Source organism: Podarcis cretensis (genome assembly GCF_951804945.1).
Source record: "Podarcis cretensis genome assembly, chromosome: 17".
In the NCBI taxonomy this organism is placed as follows: Eukaryota; Metazoa; Chordata; class Lepidosauria; order Squamata; family Lacertidae; genus Podarcis; species Podarcis cretensis.
In genome coordinates, this window is record NC_137187.1 from 12,649,990 (window position 1) to 12,674,600 (window position 24,611).

General features: G+C 44.3%; 1 protein-coding gene across 6 annotated transcripts in view; it reads right to left on the reverse strand.

Moving 5' to 3' along the window:
- PSD3 (pleckstrin and Sec7 domain containing 3) overlaps positions 1–24,611 on the reverse strand; it is a 152,137-nt gene that overhangs the window by 71,429 nt on the left and 56,097 nt on the right. For all 6 annotated transcript variants that reach the window (XM_079959225.1, XM_079959226.1, XM_079959227.1 and 3 more), the window contains 2 exons: positions 21,214–21,272; positions 15,265–15,354 (listed from right to left, as the gene is read on the reverse strand). In XM_079959225.1, the coding sequence (XP_079815351.1) occupies positions 15,265–15,354; positions 21,214–21,272 (149 nt within the window). The remainder of the gene's footprint in view (positions 1–15,264; positions 15,355–21,213; positions 21,273–24,611) is intronic.

A 24,611-nucleotide genomic window follows, 5' to 3' on the forward strand; every position in this document is an offset into this window, starting at 1 on the left:
TCTCCTTCCGATATACTAAATTTAGATCTAATTACAGCTAAAAAGGTCATCAAACAAAGATTGGAGGAGGTTGATTTGCAACAAAATCTTACTACAGGTGGAGGTACATGTTCTCCGATAAATCAGGGCATTACATCTATGCCCCAGATACCTCGATATCTGTCTACCCTATCGGTTGCGTCGCATAGATTCGCATTTGTTAGAGCCAGATTTAATGTGTTCCCCTCAAATGTGCTGAGCAATAGATTTTCTAACGGTAAAACCTCTGTGCTATGTGCATGTGACAACAAATCAATAGAATCCCTTTATCATATCTTGTTTAATTGCCCTTTATACATTGTTCCCCGATCAAGGATTCTGAGTTCAATCATTCTGGAAATTGTTGCTAAACCACCTGAATTACATCTAGCTTATCTACTCCAGGACATTGACTCTTATAGAACATTACAGGTTGCCAGATTCCTGTGTTCAGTTCTTTCATATAAAAGACTTCATGGAATGCTGCATGACTATTAAAAATCTAGTAAATTCTATGTACCATCTTTATCTTCAAGGCCATAATACGGTACATCTAGAGATTGTAAGTAATGTGAAGGAGATTATGCATTGAAATATTTTAGTTGATATTTTAGAATGTAAAATGCTATTTTATTTATTGATTTGTTTTACCTTGTGGGCTTATAGCCGAATAAAGTATTATCTATCTATCTTTTTCCGGTTTGTTTCCTGTTCAGGCCAGTAAAAGTTTTTTTTAAAAACTGTTTTGGCACATCTGAAACAAGTCAGTTTCTGTTCACATGGGGCATTTTAAATATAGCTTTTCTCTGTTATGCTCACTGGTATATGCCGTAATACAATTAATGCCAGACAGTAAGTATATTAGAGGAAGAAACCTACAATAGGCAACAGGATACAAAGAGCTAAAGGGGTGGAAATACTGTATAACAAAATAGAAAATGATGAGTTCTTCCAGTGCATAACCATTAATAAGAAAAAGAAATATGTTTATAGGTTGGCGTTTAGGTCAAATATTAGAAAGACGTAGTTTCAAATCAGAGATTTGTGGAATCCCAATAAAATTGTTATTCTTCTGAGCTTATCCGGGTGACTTTTAATGCCCCCTAGCTGTCTGGGGCCTGAAATTTGCACAGTTCTCAAAATCATAAATATTTATTACTACTAACCAAAATTTACAAACCATCTAATAGGAAAAAAACCACCTCAGTCTACCAACGCTTGCTTCTAAAAATTTCTGAACATGTTATCTACAAGAGGTTGTCTTGCTCAGTGTTACTTCACATATACACAGGAATAAAGGCAAACAGAAATCTGTATTTTTAAATATATTGTGGAATGTGTGCGGTTTACTTATTATCCTACACAACTGAAAAAAAAGTCACAAAGAAAGAGCAATTTATCATTTAAGTAATATCAGCTTGTTTAAAAAAGAGAGAGTAAAATTCTATATGATTTAAGCAATGATATATAGTTAAATTATATCCCCTGTGGGATGCGGGTGGCGCTGTGGGTTAAACCACCAAGCCTAGGACTTGCCGATCAGAAGGTCGGCAGTTCGAATCCCCGCGATGGGGTGAGTTCCCATTGTTCGGTCCCTGCTCCTGCCAACCTTGCAGTTCAAAAGCACATCAAAGTGCAAGTAGATAAATAGGTACCGCTCTGGCAGGAAGGTAAACAGCGTTTCCGTGCACTGCTCTGGTTTGCCAGAAGCGGCTTAGTCATGCTCCCTCGGCCAATAAAGTGAGATGAGCACCGCAACCCCAGAGTCGGTCACGACTGGACCTAATGGTCAGGGGTCCCTTTACCTTTACCTATGGCTGTATTCCATTGAAAATCAACATTTGTAAAGGCCATATCAAGCCAATAAATGTGTGATGCTTCTTTCTTTTTCTAGGAATATCTAAAGTGCAATGGAAAAGTGGATTTAAATGTAAAATTACTCGTTTGAATCTCTCTGATTTAACCCAAGCAGCGTTGGAGGGTGGGTGGGAGCCTTAAAGCAAAGATCATTGGGCAGTGGGGCGGGGAGAGAATATAGCAGAACCATCTTTACAAAAACGGTGGAAATGCAGTCTAAATTCCCTTTCAATCTATTGCTGCTTGCTATGAACGCATATAGAGATGCCTACCAACCCCAACACTTTACCGTTTAAGGACCCTTTGAAACAATGCCAGGGAGCTGCATGGAAGCAGCTCCAGCATGGTTTGGATGACATTTAAATGACTCAGCCAAACAAGAGAGAATGGACCACCCGGGTCTTCCCCGCTCTCCCTCCTGGAGAGGTGATGAGTCCATGATCAAGACCCACATGACTGTCACTCTCACACATGGCTGTTATTTAAATGTTATCTGAACGATATGGAAGCTGCTCATGGAAACGTGGACCACGTGCAAATAATTTTTAAGGGCCCTTTGAGGGTGAGATAATGTGAAGTAGGCAGGTTTACCATATTTTTCGCTCTATAGGATGCACCAGACGATAGGACGAACCTAGTTTGGGGGGGAGGAAACAAGAAAAAAAAAATTCTGAATCCCAGAAGCCAGAACAGCAAGAGGGATCTGGCTTCTGGGATAGCCTCTTGCTGTTCTGGCTTCTGGGATAGCCGCCGGGATAGCTGGTCTAGCTTTGCGCAAAGCCTCTGCAGGGCACGGGGAGCCTCCATCCCTGTGCCCTGCGGAGGCTTCTGGGACAGCCCGCGAAGCCTCCGGAGGGCAGCAGGATGAAGGCACCCCACTGCCCTGCGGAGGCTTTGCGCAAAGCTAGCCCCGAAGCTAGAACAGCGAGACGGAGAGCTGCGCAGCGCTCTGTCTCGCTGTTCTTGCTTCTGGGACAGCCTGTGAAGCCTCCGCAGGGCAGCGCGGTGCCTTCATCTGCGCAGCTAACCCCAAAGCCTTTGGAGCTCCAAAGGCTTCGGGGTCCTTTCGCTGAAGCCAGGAGAGTCTTGCTCCTATAGAGCAAGTGCGTCCTATAGAGTGAAAAATACAGTAAATAAGAAGCTGAAGCAATATCCTGTTTGGGGTATCCTTGGGGGATGATTGTCCCATTTTCCTCACTCAATTTTGGACCACTGGGTATATCTATCATGCTGAAAGATGGTCACTGCCACAAAATATCTTTTTTTTAAAAAAAGCAACAATTTGGTTGTAAAGGACAACCAAATAGCCAAAACTGGCAAAACAGTATGAAACATGATAAATAACAGAAACAGTATAAAGAGAAAACATTTGGATGTCAACACAGATCAATAAAACAGCACCTGCCAAGTAAAATCGGTTATAAACCTGGTCATTATTTTATTTTATTTTTTTTAAAGATTTAATCAAGCGGACAATGAAGGAAGAGTCCTCATTAAATGCTTGGAAGCAACAACTGGAAAAGGATAGAGACCCCATACCCATGTACATAGTAGGGAAACATGGCCATTTAAATGTGTACACGCCATTTACAAGTGACTGAGCCATATGTGTATTTTGCCATTTAAAAGTCTGGGTACTTTTTGTCCCCGAGTTCAATAAGTGATGAGTGTGAAGACACAGAGAGGAGACACAACAATAAAATCTGGCTGCAACAGCACGTTCTAGCTGGTTGCATTTTATTTCTGCTCTCGCAAGCTGTACCGCTCCAGGCAGAGATACAGCCACTGTGTCTGGAAACTGTCATCTCCTGCATGTGCCAAGGCCACTAACCAGTCTTGGAACACAGCAAAGCACACAGACAGCTGAAGTAGAGGACAGAAGCAGTGAAAAGACAGACCAGGTAGACTACCAGTTCGTGACACCAGCTGCTATTCAGGTTGCTGTTTTTCAGCCACCTCTGCACAGTGGGTGCAGTTAGATTAACCAAGTTAAGTAGGGTTTACAACCCAGCGCTAGGTCAGAATCTTAGCTAAGTGAGAGGCCTGGTATTCCTTAATCACTGACATCTCCCTTTAACTGTGAGTGGGATTTTAAACCATGGATAAAGCTTGTGGTGTGTGAGAGCATAAGATCCTCCTATCTACTCCCAATAAGGAAAGAGCCAGCTTTCACGTAACTAAACTCTGAAATCATATCTGCACCAGTACATACATAGGCATATACATTGCAGAGAATCTGTCTTGCACTTGCTCTGTCTCTTATGCATAGTCACATAGATTAGACTGTAAGATCTCCCTCTCATTTGGCTCTTTCCCACTCTACACCTACTGTACATTGCATCCACTATCATCAACATGCCTGTTTATTCTACTCACACCCAACTACAGTATACAGCTTCATTTAGGCACATACATTTCCATTTCACTCACAAGTCCTTTCTGTCTGTCTGTCTGTCTGTCTGTCTGTCTGTCTGTCTGTCTGTCTTTCCCTCTCTCTCTCTCTCCCTCCCTCTCTCTCCCTCCATTTCCAATACCAGGTAAAATCTCATCCTTGAATTCTCAATCCTGTTCTGGTATCTGGTGTTTTCCAAAGCAAAAAGATAACAAGAAAAAACAGGTTTGCATACCATGTATGGATACAGCATACAACTCTCACTCGCTCGCTCTCTCTCACACACACACACAATGCTTTGATGCAAAGTTTCTTTGCATGCTCCTATTTATGAATATACTGTGATTAAACATTGGAAACTATTCTGAGAAAATGCACAAATGCACCTGTTTGTGACAGCCACATCTGTGTTCAGTCATTTTCATTACATGCATATTAAGCATATATTTCGATTATTTTTGATCTGGCTGCTTATTCTGCACACAGCTGTCCATCTTAAACCCACCTACGCTTACATATCAAACCTAAAAAACTTGGTGGAACTGCAGACATATGAAGCCAGATCTCCTTGGATTTTAGGTGGTGGTGCTGTCTATTTTTTTTAAATGCCGTGTGAACGTAGTGCTTTCAGAACTACCTACACATATTATAAGCTGTGGGGTTTTTGCCACGACCGTATGTGCGTTACATTTGCAAGGCATATGCCGCTGGTGGCATATGGCTTGGGGTAACTTCTTGAAGTACTAGCTGTACTCATCACGAAAACCTCTGAAGACTCTACTGTTCTAACAACAGCTAATTTTGAGCAGACAAAAATCAGGCAAAGAGGCTAGAGTGGTCTCGAGCAGAAGAAGCAACAGCAGGGGCATCAATTAAGATTTTGATAAAGGGGTACTGCTAGATATTTTCAAGATTAGATTACCAAAACACAAAACACAAAAACACATTGTTTACTGTTCAAACCAGTTCTTTCCTGCTTTTCAATGAGACGCTCAAGATGGCCCACCAGAGGGCTAAAAACAATCCAAAGTAAAATAAACAAATATCAATCAAAACTCTGAAGTCACAATAATATGAAAATACTGCAGTAGATAACAAAACCCAAGTTGAGAACAGAAGAGAACATGACAGCCAGGAAGCAAGCAGGGCCTTTGACAAATGTTCGCTGCTGCATCTTTCTTTCTTTTTTTAACACCTCAAAACACCTACAAGCAATATTAACGATTCACCAAGACACAAACACACACACACCTTGTTTTTTTTTAAGCAAACAGATGTATGCTTTTGGCAACCATCAAATCTTTGCACCTTCACTCCAATACACTCTGATGTTTGGCCTGAGACGGGAGCTCCTATTGGTGCCAATGGAAGCAACCTTTGAAAGTCGAATAACAGCTAGAGGCAATTCTTGTCAGGACTGCTGAGCAGGAGGAAAAGCTCAAAATCCACCACTACTGCACTTCTCCGATTTTGTTTGCCCCCACTCCACCTCGGCTTGTTGTGTCCAATTTAAAAATGATAATAATGCAACCTCAAGTGGGCCCCAAGGGCTAGCTGGGCCCAAAGGGCTAGTACTAGTCTTTGAAGCACCAAAATCAGACTAGAAGAATGTCACCTTAAGGCCCATATGAACCTGCCCATGTTTTATGACGACTCTGCTCTCTTGCCCATCACCACCAGGAAGATGGCTGATGTATACCAGAGATAGGACCTGCTCACTTTTGCTGTGGGATCCTCTCTCTGTTGAGAATTGACTGTCTCCTACTTTCAGGCAGGTGATCTATTACAGTGGTACCTCTGAATATGAACGGGATCCGTTCCGGAGCCCCGTTCGCATCCAGAAGCAAACATAACTAGCGATGGCACGTCTGCGCCCGTCCGCATCGCTTTTCGCCACTTCTGTGCATGCGCGTGATGTCATTTTGAGCGTCTGCGCATGCACAAGCGTTGAAACCCGGAAGTAATGCACTCCGTTACTTCTGGGTTGCTGCGGAGTGCAACTTGAACGCGCTCAACCCGAAGCACATTCAACCCGAGGTATGACTGTATTTTGTTCTCCTTTAACTGCCTTATCATCCCTCCTGCTATTATAATGTTATTTTATTATGCCACTGTGCTTTTCTTATATTTTTGCCCACTATTTTGAATAAAATATTTCTATTCAGAAAAGGAAGATGATACATATTTATGAAATGACACAGTAATAAATAAACCAGGAATCTCTGATTACCAGATATGGTGGCCTTTAAACAAAAAACAAAAAAATACAGCCAAGGAGCCATCAGGTTCAGTTTATGCCTAGTAAGTCTGAAACTACAAGGCATTGGGCTGGTTTTGATATATTTATATCCTGTCCATCACAAGAAGCTTCCAGGAGAGTAAGTGACACTTCCAGGCACACTCTCATTCAGATACTGGGCAGATCCAAACCAGGTAACCTTTACTCCTGGAACTATAGAGCAAAGAAACACACTCTGGATTCACCCATCAACTGACTAGACATACACACACCTCAGAGAACATTACAGTATATGGAAGACTTGCCTGGTTCCCCTTCCAAAGGCCAGAAAGGGAGAAGAAGAAGAGGAAGAAGAAGAAGAAGAGTTTGGACTTGATATCCTGCCTTTCACTCCCCTTAAAGAGTCTCAAAGCGGCCAACAGTCTCCTTTCCCCTCCTCTCCCATAACAAACACTTTGTGAGGTGAGTGAGGCTGGGAGGCTTCAGAGAAGTGTGACTAGCCCAAGGTCACCCAGCAGCTGTATGTGGAGGAGCGGGGAAGAGAACCCGGTTCACCAGATTACGAGTCCACTGCTCTTAACCACTACACCACACTGGCTACAGGGTTCTGCTTCTCTCCTCTCTGCCAGAAACATCAGCTCTGATAGTTGCCCTTGGGTTACAGAAGAAGCCCAGTTGAGGGGAAGCCACAGCAATAGCCTCACTGATGCTTACTGGGATGGGGAGAGGGAGGAGCAAGGTGGCCAAGTGGTCAGAGCTGTACAGTGAATTATTGGAGCCAAGTTTAACTCATAGGGTTAATTTTTTTAAAAAAACAACTCTATAGTTTTATAGCTTCTTATGATTACCACCAGAGCTTTTTTTCAGCCAGAGTTCACAGGAGCTCATTTCATCCACCTCTCAGGTGGACGCCATTGGCATTCTAAGAGAACAAGGGAGAAGTTCGTGGTGAGCTCTTCTTCTAGAAAAGTAGAATTGACCCCCACCATCTATTACTAAACCTTCAGAAAGGTTATTAAGAGACTACACCATTCCTTCAGATGCAGCAACTGATGAAGCAGAAACCTCCAAAATGGGACTAGAGAAAGAGGGAGAGCTATGACTCAGAGATAAAATCTATTCCACGCTTCCTGTTTTATTATTAATTACAGGCAGTGGGCGTCTCTAGTCCCACAGGAGATAAGATAGTCCAACACAACTGGTGTGCTGCTACCACAGTGGCCTAGTGCCATCTGGTGGGCCCACAGATACCAAGCAAATCCAATAGGAAACATTGGGAGGTTTTGGGGAAAAGGAGGCTGTAGGTATTCAGGAGTTCCCTCTAAGCCACCTCCCATATTTAATTTAGAAAGTGATGTTTCACATACCTGAGCCTCTTAAGTTGTATGAAAAATGCCCTTGAGGAAGGGCAGACTGCCACATGTATTTTCCATTGGCAGCATTATCAGCTGCAGACATGTTTCAAGAGCATCCCAAAAGCTTCTCCAACCCAGCATCCTGTTTCTCACAGGGGCCAACCATATGCCCCTCTGGAACACCACAAGCAGGCTATGCCCCCCCCCCTTCTGCCTCCCACCCCACCAGCAACTGTTATTTCAGAGAATGCTGCCTCTGATCTTTGGGGTAGCATATAACCATCAGGACTTATAGCTTATAGCCACTTATAGCTTTATCCTACATTATGTTGTCTAATCCATAGGAAGAAGAAGAAGAGGAGGAGGAGTAGTAGTTTGGATTTGATATCCCGCTTTATCACTACTCTAAGGAGTCTCAAAGCGGCTAACATTCTCCTTTCCCTTCCTACCCCACAACAAACACTCTGAGGTGAGTGAGGCTGAGAGACTTCAGAGAAGTATGTCTAGCCCAAGGTCACCCAGCAGCCAGCTGCATGTGGAGGAGCGGAGAAGCAAACCCAGTTCACCAGATTACAAGTCCACCACTCTTAACCACTACACCACACTGGCAAACTAAGGTCCAGGGGCCGGATCCGGCCCAATCGCCTTCTAAATCCGGCCCATGGACGGTCCAGGAATCAGCGTGTTTTTACATGAGTAGAATGTGTCCTTTTATTTAAAATGCATCTCTGGGTTATTTGTGGGGAGTAGGAATTCGTTCATTTTTTTCTTCAAAATATAGTCCAGCTCCCCACAAGGTCTGAGGGACAGTGGACTGGCCCCCTGGTGAAAAGGTTTGCTGACCCCTGGTCTAATCCCTTTTAAAGCCTTCTAAATTGGTGACCATCACCACACCTTGTGGCAGCAAGTTCCATGGGCTTACTATGCACTGTGTTAACTCCCTGCAACACGTAACTTTCTTTCTACATCTTTATGCATCAGATCCCAAATGGGGCTTTCTTTTCTCTTGTTCAATAGGAACTCAATTGAATTTAACGAGATAGATATAATTGCAAACAACTAGAATTTTTTCCAGCACTTCTTTTCATAATACATATATTAATCAAATGAAAAATAAAAAATGAGATTCTTATCTGTCTGCTGCCTCACATAAATGTCTACTACATCATAAATAGGAGCGGTTTGACAGTGGAACAGTCTCCCTTGGGAGGTTATGGACTTTCCTTCATAAGCAGAGGTTGGATGGTTATCTGTCATGGATGTTTTAGTTGAAATTCCTGCATTGCAAGGGGTTGGACTAGATGACCCTTGGGTCCCTCCCAATGCTACAATTCTGTGATAAGTCACTGTGTATCTAGACTCTGAAGAGAAGGTCTAGTTTATGTTACTGGTTTCACATAAATGTGTATTGCACTACTGTTCTGTTAAGATCTTCTGATTCTGCTATATAAGCAAGCAACAGTCAGACCGAATGCTGTAAAATTTGTCTCTTTTAAATTGTTCCCTAAATAATCACACTTTAGCCGTAAACTTACCCAAAACTGCCAGAAACCATACCTCCAAAACAGACAGCACCTAGAGCAGGAATCCCCAACCTTCGGCCCTCCAGATGTTTTGGACTACAATTCCCATCATCTCTGACCACTGGTCCTGTTAGCTAGGGATCATGGGAGTTGTAGGCCAAAACATCTGGAGGGTCACAGGCTGGGGATGCCTGCCCTAGAGATTAATACTCTTGACCAAACATGACCAAAGTTTTCTGTTTGTAGCATCAGAAAGATGCTTCACAGTTCCAGATAAAAGTGGTTGTAAGGTGGAACAAGGCAGTTCTGGCCACGTTCTTGCAATGTTGCTCCTTCCCAAGTCACAATGTAATGTGAGAAACTCCAGACACCAGCTTCTCCCTCTGCCAGCGAACCCCCCCCCCCCCCCCGCCGCCCCGCAGGAGCTGTAGCGGGGGCTCCCCTTCCCCCATGGTCCTGAGCTACACTGCAGCCATTCCCATGCAAGAGATTAGAAAAGAGCTGGTTTTGTTCTATGCGTGGCACACAGGGTGGATAAAAATCAATGATTTTTAAATATATATATATATAATAAAAAAACAGATTTTTTAAAAATTTAAATTAGGTTTTTTAAAATTTAAATTGGATTTTTAAAATTTAAATCTGATTTTTAAAATAAAATGCTTTTGGAGGAAAAATCTTTCTAAATGTAGTTTTCTATTTAAGTTATATTATAGTCCAAAAAGGCTATTCAAAGGAAATAAGGATTTGTTTTAAGTTTTTCATGTGTGCTAAAACTCAGTCTAAGTTTTTTTGTTTTTTTGTTTAACCACATCAGTTAACAAACATGGATACATATGCTATAATGTTATTGTTTTAGTTAAATAAGTTGTTTAAATTGTTATTAAGGAAATGATTATTTTTTCCCTCCAATAAAGTACAGCAGAAAAGTTGTCCAAATATAAACAGTTAGCTTATTAAACCTCACAATGATTTCACAATGATCTGTCTTGTCTTTCAAATAGTACAACCAAATCAGTAATTTTTTAAATGGCTGTGAAAACTACTCTGAAAATTTATTATTCCAAAAATGAAAACTTCATCTGGTTGTAAATATTAAGATTATATCAGCAACAATGTAGAAAAATGTAGGAAAATGATTTAAATCAAGTCTTACTGACTAGTCATTTAAATTGTCATTTAAATCGTGAATCAATTTTATTTAAATCAAATCTCCCCTGTTGGTGCATGCCCACACCTGAAAACTCTTACCAGAGGAACCATTTAATCCCTTTATATAACATACAAATAAGCCCCGTTTCACAAGAGACTTGAGTTTATTTGACCAAATGTAAGAAGGAGCAAAGGAAGTTCAACAACCTCCTTTCTCTTCTCATTTCAGAAGATATGCAAGGCACATCCAAATTAAGGCAACCGTCGTCGGGTTTTTTAGAACTGAGCTACACCAGCCAGAGATCTGATGGAATGCAACATCCTCGCCACACGTTTAGCCTAGACAGGTCTTTAATCTTCATTCCAGCTGAAGGAACTGGGGGATATTGGCCAATTCATTTAGAGCAGCTGGGAGGACTATGTCTGGAATATGGTCATAAAAAGTACAATCTGCTCGCAGAAAGATATACATCTGGGAGAGAGGGATGAAGAGGAAGCTGCCTTTATTACACTAAGTGGGCTGCTTAAATACGGCGCTAGAGATCGATCCAGTCAATAAGAGCCTGTAATTAGAGTCTGGGGCCATTCCGCTGCACCTCTCCAAGACAGCATTATAAATAAGCTGATTTGTCAACATTGGCTGAAGCTTTCTCAGTCACAAACAGCCAGAGCCAGTATCTTTAAAAACACATGCTTGAATAATTCCTACATACTTGTCTAGGACAGAAGCCAAGCAAGAAGCAGCGACTCCAATCTAGGGAACCAGGGAGGGATGTGGGGAGACCAGATGAGCAACCTTTGTCAGAGCTAGGCCTTTCTGCCCCAAAACATATTGGCTGGAAATTATTTGGGTTGCTGAGGCTTAAGAGCTGATATTCTTCCACCTAATGGTACCAGCCTAAATAAAAGCACCAGTTTCGCTTTTATTTTATTTATTAAAAGTATATCATAGAATTGCAGCGTTGGAATGGACTCCTATGGTCATCAAGTCCAACCCCCTTCAATGCAGCTGTAGGAGGGTACAGGCTGTATTCTACAGTGTGATCTTCAGTTCATGTGGGCAAACACTGAGACACCCCAACCCCCAAGTACCCTGGGCAAGATGAGAACAGTGGTACCTCGGGTTAAGTACTTAATTTGTTCCGGAGGTCCGCACTTAACCTGAAACTGTTCTTAACCTGAAGCACCACTTTAGCTAATGGGGCCTCCTGCTGCCGCCACACCGCTGGAGCCCGATTTCTGTTCTTAGCCTAAAGCAAAGTGTTAAGTTGTGGGTGAACATATCAGACGACACAGCGATTCTTCAAACAGCTCTTGTTTATTCACAGGCCAGGACAGGACTGAACTGAAGGGCTCAGTCAGCCTGCTTATATAGAGCTCCAGTACCACGTTACTGTAACAACCTTCTAAAACTATCCAATCACTGAACGTCACTTTCAACCCTTCATTTGCATAACTATCTACAGTATCTCCCTGCTGGCCCAGGGTGAGAACTTCAGTACATAACACAAAGTTCTTAACCTGAAGCACTATTTCTGGCTTAGTGGAGTGTGTAACCTGAAGCATATGTAACCTGAGGTACCACTGTATTCTCCCTAGAATATGCCCCACAAAACTATTTGCAGCATGCAGGTAGATTCTTCAGGGGAGAGGTCTCCCTCAAAGTGGAAAAAATTGGAAAGCCACAGGAAAGCCCTCCAGATGTTGCGGACTACAACTCCCCATCATCCCTGACCGCTGGCTATGCTGGCTGGAGCGGATTGGAGCTGTAGCCCTCAATATCGGGAGAGCACCAAGTTGGCCACTTCTACTGCAGAGAAATCCAGCACTGAGTAAAGTTGGACTAAGCTTGTTTCTTGCACTCATTTCTCACCCACCCTCTAAGGAACTTATAGCAGCTTACCTGAAACTTTCCGTAATTCTCCCATCCCAATTCCGCTCAGGCCTAGACCCTAATTGCTTCACAGATAGAAATTATTTGCTATTCCTAACCCTCCCTAGACCATATTCTAGGCCAGTTTACCCTCCATATTCCAACTTCAGTGCAGGGGGCATCAACAGTACACAGCCCTCTTGTATTCCAAGTATCAATATGTTTCATTCAGGGACACAACAAAAGGAAAGACAAAAAAATCAACATAAGTCTTCCTTTGCTGGTGTTACAAGACTTCAAGTCACACTTCTTTGTGCATCAAAACATCATTTTTAAAAAAATCTTCCATTGCAAACCAAATGCAGTAGCAACCAGCAGTTCCTACACAAGCAAATCGGACAAAAGAAAGAGAAACATTCCTATTAGTGCCGACAATGGGGAATGTTCAGCACCTCAAACTCAGGCTTCACCAACTATTCAGATTCGTCTGCTGGAACAAATTGAGTGAACACATATACATCTCGGCACGCAAGGGGAGAAAAGCAGTAATGTGTACCATACAGAATGTCCCGATCTCAAATTATATCTTCCATTCAAATGTAAAAGCCCAAAGGCACCTTCTTTCCAAAGCTACCTAGAAAAAAACCTGTTACCATAAATACTCCGCAGGCAGCCTTAGCTTTCTAATAAAAAGCCTGTCTGGCTTTCTCTGCTTTCGCTTATTACACAAGGCACTTGCTAGTCTCAATCTAGTTTGGACAATTCAAGTGCTGAAGCAAGATCTGCTTCTATATACCTTACTGGATTGGGAGTCGTATATGAACAAATGGCCCCTGTTGTGCATTGTCCTTGCTACATCTGGCCTCTGGTGCCGTGCAGGTTCCAATGCTCCATAAAAACAGTCCTGATCAAGAAGCCTGGCGAGGAATCCAGTTTCTTCTGTTCTGATCTTATTGATCAACAAGCACATGGAGGTCTAAGGCATGCTAAGATGCCTGCGAGCACAACTGGGCCAGAAACAATTTCACTCACACCTCTAAACTCATTTTCCTGTAAAAACACACACCAGATCCATGATCCTCGGAAGACTTACGCATGGACTAATATTAAGGCAAAGGGACACGGGTGCCGCTGTGGGTTAAACCACAGAGCCTAGGACTTGCCGATCAGAAGGTCGGCGGTTTGAATCCCCATGACGGGGTGAGCTCCCGTTGCTCGGTCCCTGCTCCTGCCAACCTAGCAGTTTGAAAGCACGTCAAAGGGCAAGTAGATAGATAGGTACCGCTCCGGCAGGAAGGTAAATGGTGTTTCCGTGCGCTGCTCTGGTTCCCCAGAAGTGGCTTAGTCATGCTGGCCACATGACTCCCTCGGCCAGTAAAGCAAGATGAGCGCCGCAACCCCAGAGTCATCCACGACTGGACCTAATGGTCAGGGGTCCCTTTACCTTTTTAATATTAAGGCAATGTTTGCCAAAGTTTTGATACTCAAGCCACATGTTTTCTAAATTAAAACTGGAGGTGCACTGTTCACTCTTACACTAGAAAGAAAGGGCAGGTATTCTGTTTCCAACTGTGAGATAGTATATTAGCACTGCCTGCTGACATCCCGTCCTCCTCTTTGTTCAGTGAGTCAGGGTTCAGGGGTGGGATTGTGCTTTCTGGGCAATGGTGATGCTTCTGGGTACTGCTGCACCCATAACCCACGCTGCATCAGAGAACGTTGGTTCATCTATAACTTCCTTCCTTGGTACAATGCTGCTGGGTAAGCACTGGCAGCCGTGACACATCAATGGTGCGTCACATTTTCCTGCTCCAAGTACCATATTGCAGGTATAGGCAGATCGTGATCTACTGGGAGATCCATGGGAGTAGTTTTTAGTAGATCGGCAAGTGAGGTTTCGTCTCCCAATGGTTTAAACAGCAGCAACCACGAAAACGGTCCTCCACCCCCATTAGGTTACTGAGCCAAGAAAGAGCTTGCAGGAAAACTATGTGTGTGCGTGCACATATGCCTGAGAAACGACTGTCAGGTCAGATCTAATCCTGAAAACAAATGTCTGCTCTAAACATTTGCTTAATGCTAAGGGTTGTATTCAATGCTAGTCCTCTTCCAAGTAGACCCACTGAAATTAAGAAGCCTAAGTTAGTCAGACCCTTTACTTTCAATGGGCTTACTCCGAATATGACTATCAGTGGATACAGCCTTACTGGGAGAATTCAACCCAGAACTAAGGAGAACATTCCATCAGTACAATTGAATGTTCTCCCCTTCTCCTTCCTGCACCCCTAAATCTGTTCTGGAGGTTTCCCCAACCCCTTGGAGCAGCCTTCAGGATGACACAAGGTGCAAGCAGAGCAAGGAGTGGGGAAGAGGGGAGAAGTCCCATTGAGTAAGCAATAATTGCTTGTGCAAAATTATTTAAGGTGCATATCGTCCTAAATATCCAAAAGCCGCCATGCACCATCATTTGGCTCCGGTGAAGCTTGAGATTCTAGTAAAAACCAAAAACAAAGGAGGCCCTTCAAGCCTCAGGCTTGTCCATCCCTGTCCTAGAATGGCGGCAGAATCCAACGTGCTGGTGTAATGTCTTCAGCCCCTCTCCCAGTGCAGAGTATGGGAACAGCTGCACTACGAATGGTCAAAGTAAATGTCCATAACCGTAGAATAGCAAAGATAAATGTGATCGGCATATAGCAGGCACTATCAATGTATTACCATTCACTCTAACGAAAAAATAAAAATCATTAAAATACAAGAAGCTTGATCGTTTTGAAAGCATCACCCTAGCACAGGCGGACGGCAGAGTTAGAGTTAATGTTGTATTCCCACAACGGAAAGATAATATAGTGCCTCACCTTCAAGAGTTCCCTTGGGAAATCTTTGCCTTCATTCATTCCCTGAAGGTTGGCAATGAATTCTTGACAGGACATCTTTTTGCCAATATTCTGAAAGATAAATGACACATAAATATTAATGCAATTCTCAGAAAAGAAAAGGACAGTAGCCTATAAAATGAGTTGCATATTAAAAGCTCTAATTGATATTCCGCCACCCCCCCATGTTAAGTTAAAAACCAAGTTGTTAGCAGCAATCCCAGGGTAAGAGACATTGTAAGGGTGTCTGCATGAACATAGCTGCAAAATACAAATCAGCATAGACAGGCAACCCTACTGGGAAAGGGGGAATCAGTGGGAAAGTGATCCTGCTAGGATAATGGTGGTGATGAATCTTAACAATTGCACAGGATTTTCAACCATGGCTATCAAAGCACTTTATGGAATTGAGTTGCATTCCAAGAACGTTAAGGTCTTGCCACAAACAAAAGCTGGAATCATGCGGCCAGAGCAAGAGCTTGAAATTGACAAGCTGAAAAGAAAGTTATGGTATATATATATATTTTAAAACCTCACAAAAATGGAACATATCTGTACAAAATTAAGTTCCAAAAGAGGGGAAAGAAGCTTTTCAATTGCCGATTATGAGGTTTCTTTTAAAGCCCTCTTTTTCAGCCAGTGGACTGTGAGATCAAGACCATTTCATCAACAGCAACATTAAGCCACTTTGAAAGCAAACCAGGGTTCCTCTTTAACCAAGCTGGATCCAAAACCTGGTGAAAGTGGGAACCCTGGACCTCCTTCTCATAAAGCCCTGTGTAATTCAAGCACTTGCACTATGCACCATATTTTTTTTGTTTTTACAAAAAGGAAGTAAAAAAATGGAGGTCATCTTATACACAGAACATGGGCATCAGGGGGTGAGGTTTAAAATATTTGAGCAAATGTTTGGGATTTTGGCTTGGGTGGGCTAAGGCGTTCCCTGGGGCCGCCACCTCCTCTTTCCCCTCCCTCTCTGGGCTGTACGCTGGTGACTGGCTAGCCTCCTGAAGCCCCACTGGGCTGGGTGTTCATCAGTATGCGGATGATACCCAGCTCTACCTCTCTTTCAAATCATAGAATCATAGAGTTGGAAGAGACCACAAGGGCCATCGAGTCGAAACCAGTGAAGGCGGTGAAGGTCCTGTGTGAGTGTCTGGAGGCGGTTGGAGGATGGATGGCGGCTAACAGATTGAGGTTGAATCCTGACAAGATAGAAGTACTGTTTTGGGGGGACAGGAGGCAGGCATGTGTGGAGGACTCCCTGGTCCTGAATGGGGTAACTGTGGCCCTGAAGGACCAGGTGCGCAGCCTGGGAGTCATTCTGGACTCACAAGTGTCCATGGAGGCGCAGGTCAGTTCTGTATCCAGGGCAGCTGTCTACTAGCTCCACCTGGTACGCAGGCTGAGACCCTACCTGCCTGTGGACTGTCTTGCCAGAGTGGTGCATGCTCTAGTTATCTCCCGCTTGGACTACTGCAATGCGCTCTATGTGGGGCTACCTTTGAAGGTGACCCGGAAACTACAACTAATCCAGAATGTGGCAGCTAGACTGGTGGCTGGGAGCAGCCGCCCAGACCATATAACACTGGTCTTGAAAGACCTACACTGGCTCTAAGGACGTTTTCTCGCACAATTCAAAGTGCTGGTGCTGACCTTTAAAGCCCTAAACGGCCTCAGTCCAGTATACCTGAAGGAGTGTCTCCACCTCCATCGTTCTGCCCGGACACTGAGGTCCAGCGCTGAGGGCCTTCTGGCGGTTCCCTCACTGAGAGAAGCCAAGTTACAGGGAACCAGGCAGAGGGCCTTCTTGGTAGTGGCACCTGCCCTGTGAAACACCCTCCCACCAGATGTCAAAGAGAAAAATAACTGCCTGAAGGCAGCCCTGTTTAGGGAAGCTTTTAATGTTTAATAGGTTATTGTATTTTAGTGTTTTGTTAGAACCCAGCCAGATGGGTGGGGTATAAATCATAATTTATTATTATTATATTATTATTGACCACCGGATCGAGAGCAGCCGCCGCCACCGAGAACTGCCTTGGCTACCTTTCATCGCCCTTCTTTCCTTTTTCTCTCTCTTCCCCTCTCAAACCCCCAGCCCGTTCACCACTTTCCTCAGCTAGGTTTGCTCAACGGCATGGGCTGGCATAGAGTGGGCGCTGCCTTCCCTAGGCTCTCCCTCGCGTCCGATTCAGGAGCCTCCTTCCCCACAGCAGCGGCCACCACCAAGGGGGAGCATGTGGTGCTCTAGCCACTGCCTTTGCACCACCATGCACTGCATGCACCTCATGCTGGAAACTTGGATGGCGATTGCCCAAAGAAAGATCAGCAACTTGCTGCTGCAGACTGTCCAGAACGTTACTTCTATTTTAGGGTTTCCCGCCCTTAATTTTGGGTTCAAAAAACTAGGGGTCGTCTTATACATGAGGGTGCCTTATACATGGAAATATAATGCAATTGATGGGTGTGTTCATGTACAGAGAACCACTTAGGGCTCAAAAAGAAAGAAGGAAAAACGATGTATATAAATTTTAAAAACAGTTTAAAAAAATAAATTAATCCTGATACATGCTTACAGGATGAAGCGCTGAATTATAGTTAGGAAACAAATAATCTGGTTAAATGCATTCCAAGCTATGTTTTACATTCCAAGCAATAAATGCCCAACTTACCACCTAGAAAAACAATGCAATACAAACAAACAAAAAAGTATTATCAGTTAGGATAAGCATTCCGAAGGAAAGGGAAGACACAAAAGTGATGGGAAAATATTGCTTTATCAAGTTGGCCCTACGCATTTCTCACACTTAGCAAAACAAAGTGGCAGAAAGGAAGTGCATTTCAGCTTCAGGTGCCATCTAAAATGCTGGAAACCAAATCTCCAGTTACGTATCTCTCAGGCTTCACCAATGGCTAAATCACCAAATCATATTGGATTTCAGTCCAGAGTATGCAGGCAGAGGGGCTCTTCTGCTCTCCAACTCCCTAGTGAAGTCCCCTGCACTCCCCGCAAAGCCATGGGTCCCTCAGGTAGTGACTGGGAGTTGTAGTGGGAGAAGCAAAATGCTAAAAACCACGTGGAAGCAGCTTGTGCAAGCAACTTCAGAACCTGCTCATTCACAACAGCCAGATTAACAGCAAACTACTCACCTTAACAAATATTTGTGTGGTTTCAATGCTGTTCGACACCCTTTCTGTTTTCCTGGCTGTTGCTGCTACTCGGCGCCATTTCCCTTCTTCTCTGTTGCTGCCTCCGTTCTCCTCGACCTCACTTGCCCAGGTGGCTGCTTAATCCTACTGGCTGTGGCACTCCACATAATTTTGTTGATGAGCATATGTGATATCATCAGATCCGAAGTACATCATGATGTCATTCACAAAACCACATGAGTTGCCGCAGCCAGTAGAATTAAATGGGAGTGTGGGCAAATGAGACAGAGGGCGGCAACAGAAAGAAGGCGATGGAAACTTAACTGAGAAGAGCAGCTCTGGGAAAATAGGGTTGAGTTTGCAATGAAGTCAAGCCAAAAGGCTTCTTTTCTCTTTTTTTAACAATCCTCTCCCCTACATCCTACCCCTTAAGAAAAGCTGTGCCCTTAAAAAGCTGTGGGACTTGCCACCACTGATGGCAAGTCCCAACCACATGAAACTCTTGGGGGAATTTCTAACCCCCTGTAAAGAAATTCAGTGAAATGCCACCACCACAAATAAGAGTTACAGTCCATATACTAAGGTTACCAGTTGTTTTTTTCCAATGAATCCGGGAACACTCTAATTAATTAATTAATACACGTTCGGGGTGTTGGTGCTGCAACGATGGCGGTGGCAGAGGGGCAGCCGCCGCCTTGACCTCAACCACCACGTTTCCCCTTCCTCTGAGGCTTCTATCTCCTTTTTCCAAGAGCCTGGGCAGCCCCTGAGTTGTTCGTTCTTTGGTGGTAATGGGGTGGGTCAGGCATACAAGGTGGAGAAGGAGGGCCGAGAGTGGCAGCAGCGGCTCGGCTCAGGCAGCGTGATGCCTCCCTTTCCATCGGAGCAGCCCCAATCCCATTCCTACTTGCGTGCAAGCAGCAGGGGGCAGAGATCCCTCAGCTGGGAAGCGAGGCTTCACACTGCCTTTCGGAGGGAAGGTGGAGGCAGCCCGGAAGCTGCATCTTAGAGTCCCTGCACCACCATCATACGGGGACTTCCAAGCAGCTCCTGAAGCCAGCCAGAGCCGACTGCTCCAGGCTGCTGAGACTGCCGCTGCTGTGGTTCCCGGGGACATTAGATGAAATCCGGGGACATTCCGAGGATGGAATTTGTCCGGGGACTTATTCGCAAATACGGGGACTCTCTCCAGGAAACAGGGACGTCTGGTAACCCTATTTTATACGTAGCCCTAAGTTTGTGATGAGAGCAGAAAGTTGCCCAAAACAAGAGACCTTTTCTGGCACTCAGGGAAACAAGCACGAAATTAGGTAGCTAGTTTCAGGTTGGTTCAGGTGGGCCTCTTGGCATCTGACCTCTTCTTTACCCAGACAGCCAGAGCTCAAGTATGTGACCCTTTGCTTTCTGGCCAATGGTGATACCTGTTTTACATGTGGATTTAAAATGCAAGGCCCAGATAGGAATTTGCACATTCATCTGATGATGCATGAACAGTTCAGAGAACGCTATGCATGTTCTGCCACCTAGTGCCCGTAAGTTATCCTGACACTGCAGCAAAGCAATGCCGGGGAAAATTACATTTTAATATACAGGATACGTGTAGATCTTTTCTCTTTCCTTTTTAACTTTAATGAAGCAAGAAGAGTGACTGCCCCCTCACCTCTATGAGGTCACTAACACTGATCCAGCCTTGGCTGATGGGTAACTGTACAAACCTAATGTGAGTCACTACTCCCTTTTCAGCCACTCTCAGCTGCAGGCACTTGCCATAGTTGTGGGAAGCCTGTCAACAATGTGACCAAGTTGCACACAACTATTGTCCCAGTCAGTTTTAACCCCAACCCAGGCCAAACAGTTTTTAAAGGTCACATAAGAACATTTTTAAAAACTCATTTTAAAATAGTTGTTCAAAACTGTTGGGGTATATGGTTGTGTGTTAGCGCCCACGTGAACTTTCTGCTAAGCATGAGAAACAGCCACAACAGAACTTATGCGCGTCTCCTGCAGAAATGACGCTCACACTTCTGTAGAGTTATTGTCAGGTTTTTTTTCCCCAGAGTACAGCTAAATAAGCACGACAGAATTTGGTTGACAGAGGTCCTGGTAGGACAAAGAAAAAAACATGACCATTTGTATCTTGGTTAAGAATGGCTCTGTAATATGGCTGCCAAATCTCTGAGAAGTTGCCATCTATATATAGCCTCCCTTTGTGCACAAGCCAGGGATGCCAAGCATTCAGATTCTGAAGTGGGAGTAGTTTGTGCTGTGAGGATGATTTACAAGCTCTGCTTGCACTGGGGCTTGAACGGTCTGGCAGGCCAGACATCAGCTCCCTATACAACTGGGGCCAAGAGGGAACATCCAGCTTTTCAGGCAGATAACCCTAAGTAAGGACAGCCCATCCCAATCCACTCCTTGCATTGCATCTTTCAGGGTCTCCTGAAATCCAATAGTCTGGGCGATTTTCTGGTGCCCGAAATCTGGCTGGTCCTCTGTGCTTGTGAAACTGTTCTTCTACCTGCCTTCCTGTTATGAGCTACTGGGTTTCCAGCCTGGCCCTCATTCTTATGGGACGCATTCATATAGGATTTGGCTCCCTTGCCAGTTTCACAAGCTCTTCACACAATTGCCTTCCACCCCTGCTAATGTCACCTGAAATCTTTCTGGCTGCTTCAACCCGAGCCTGCGAGGACTTGAGCAGTGAGTACTCAACCACAACAAGCATACTGAAAGAGCAGTTCAAAATTTCTGAGCAAACAGGACAATTTGCAGAATACTCACATGGCCGTGGAGGTCAGTGTTCAGCAGCATGATTGCGCATGTGAGGCAATGGACTCCATCTGTAGGGGGGGAAAACACCCCAAGCATGACACACAGAAAGTCACACAGGCAGGTGGGGTGGGGGAGAGAAATCACACTTCCTGCTACTCACATCTGCTTATGAAAGAATGATTCACGTTGAGTTGGGACCCCCCTGAAGCCTAATTAACACTCCCTTCTTCTTCCAAAAGCAATTTGCTTATAAAGAAATGCATGACATTAATCAAGAGAGACCGTCTCATGAGATGAAGTCATAAGGGTTGATAAGGAGGAAGGGAGAAACAGCTAGCCCAATTTGTTCCTTTGTGGGGGGGAAGGTGGAACCTCCTAAAGTTTAGGACCCAAATGCTTTGAAGGAAAGCTCCACAGATGTCAAAGATCCGTGAATATCAACCTCAGCCATGTAAGCTGACCTTCCAAAGGTTTTGTCTGACTTTTTACAACCCAATCTACAGTCCAGTTAAGCCAATGGTTTTAACCAAATTCAGTCTCACTGAAATCATTGTCCCTAACACCAGACCAGCCCAAATTCAATGTAAAAGGATTGGCCCTTTTGATACCTTCAACAACACCCCACCCCCGCAGAACACCCACAGGGTGCCACCTCTTTCTGTTCCTGCCCCCATTAAATTCCTGTCTTTAAACCTTGTTGTTGTTGTTTAGTCGATTAGTCGTGTCTGGCTCTTCATGACCCCATGGACCAGAGCACGCCAGGCGCTCCTGTCTTCGACTACCTCCCCATCTTTAAACCTACATCATCACAAAAACCATTAACTAAATTCCTTAATCCACACTCCTCCAATAGAAACTAAAGAAGCCTATGTAACTGCACTTGTTCGCCTTGTTACCTTTGCCTTTCCTTTTCATTCTCCTGTTGTGCTCCCCCAATGACAACATTAAATCATAGGATGTTTGGGGGGGTGGGCTGCCTTATTCTATAAAGCAAATGCACAAAGGAGGAGGAATAATTGGAGAAGAAAATAACTGCCTTGTTCCATCAGCTCAGCGCTGCCTCCAAAGTGGCTGGGCATATTTATTTTTTAATGTCTTATTGGTTTGTTTATTTATTACATTTATACACCACCTTTTCCTCCAGGAAGCTCAAAGTAGTACACATGGATCTCCAGCTCCCCATTTTATCCTCACAACAACCCTGTGAGGTTGAGTGACAGTGCCTGGCACAAGTGGGGAAGCTCCTAAGCAGGGCACAACAATAACAGTCACCCCATGTTGTTTATTTCCAGCATCTGGCAATGAGAGATAAACTGCCTCTGGAGCTACATGTTATATACAGTGGTACCTCGGGTTACATACACTTCAGGTTACTGATGCTTCAGGTTACACACCCCGCTAACCCGGAAATATTACCTCGGGTTAAGAACTTTGCTTCAGGATGAGAAGAGAAATCGTGCTCTGGCGGCACGGCAGCAGCAGGAGGTCCCATTAGCTAAAATGTTGCTTCAGGTTAAGAACAGTTTCAGGTTAAGAACAGACCTCCAGAACGAATTAAGTTCTTAACCCGAGGTACCACTGTATTCAGTTTAGATCATTAGTGCTCACTACTGTTGCCTTTAGAGATTACTGCAGCTATTTACAGATAAATAGTCTGGGAGTACCCCAATACTGTACTGTAGGACTTGTGCAACCAAGGTGTGAATGTGATCAGTACCTGGATAAAGTCCGGGGGGGGGGAAGGAAAGTGGGATATGCTTTTAACAGTAATGTAGGATAGGTAAAAGTTACACTATCCCTGGACAATTAAGTCCAGTCAAAGGTGACTATGGGGTTGTGGCGCTCATTTCGCTTTCAGGCCAAGGTAGCTGGCATTTGTCCATAGACAGCTTTCCGGGTCATGTGGCCAGCATGACTAAACCGCTTCTGGTGCAACAGGACACATGACGGAAAACAGAGCACACGGAAACTCCGTTTACCTTCCCGTCACAGCGGTACCTATTTATCTACTTGCACTAGTGTGCTTTTGAACTGCTAGGTTGGCAGGAGCTGGGACAGAGCTCACCCCGTCGCGGGGATTTGAACCGCCGACCTTCTGATCAGCAAGCCCAAGAGGTTAAGTGGTTTAGACCACAGGCCACCTGTGTCCCCAGTAATGTAGGACAGGCTGCAGATAAATGGAGATCAACAATGCCTCTGGCATATCCTTATCACCACCTATATTGAACAGCAGAGCAAAGCAGAAGCAGAGAATTCAGCCAAAGGACAGCCAGAGTGGCAGATGGAACAGGTAAGATGGGACCAGAAGGGCTAAGGAAAGCCTTTGGTGGCAAAGGAGAAGTGGGACAAGATATAATGCTTCATGGACAGTATAGCATTTCTATAGTGCTTTAGGGTGTTAATTTTCTCAGTAAGTCTTGTGAGGCAGGCCAGTACTATTATTATTTTTGCTGCTGCTGCTCCTGCTGTTGTTAACCCGCTGCAGATGTGGAGAGTGGGGAGATTCAGTTGGATTTGATTAGAGTCCTGCACTGAGTTCATAGTAGAGGCAAGTTTTAAACGTGGTTCTCTGTTCAGCTTCTTAGCTCAGACTGCATGTGACAGTGACTGAAACACATCTAGAGGTTTGGGTGTGCTCCCTTAGGTCACTTGTACAACAAATGGCTGCAAAGAGGCACAAAATCAGGTGGTGCAGAACCCATCCACACCTGCTTATTATATGCTGCACAGTCCAACCACCCCGGTACTTTTTTGCTCCACTGAACCTAGCTGGGAGAAAAGCACCTGAGGCCAAGGAGCTACAGGGCAAAAGCACAGGGGCAGAGTTCAGCACACACTAGCAGCCCACCTCTTTAAAATACATTCCTCATAGAGAGAGAAAGAAGCTGGTCCACATACACCAAACAATTTGGCGGAAAATATGGTGCTGTAAGTGGGAGACAAGGGTATTCAACACCCAAATATGATGTATTATTATTAATCATTTCCCAAGCCAGAGCTCTTCAGATGCTGGCTGGGATTGCTGTAGCCCAAAACATCTAGAGAGCATCAGGTGGGGGGGGGGGCTGCTATCCAGGTATCCCCCTCATGTAAATGGAAATACCTAATACTACTCCTAACCAATTCTTGATCCTGACAACAAATAGCATCTTGCCTTATTGCTTTGAGTTTTCTAGGTTTCCTTTGTTCCCCAACTAGATCTCAAAAGACTGGAGTGACTCAGTTGCAATCACAGTGGCCGTTTGATCTGACAAGTGCCAAAGCCAAACTGTGGCCTTCAGTGAGTTTATGCTTCGCTGGGAAATTGTTCTAATTTTACTGGGAATTGCTTTGAGTGGGTGCATTTGTTTTCCCTTGACTTTGTTGTCATTCCTGCATTATTATCTTTGCATTACTGTGATGTTGCT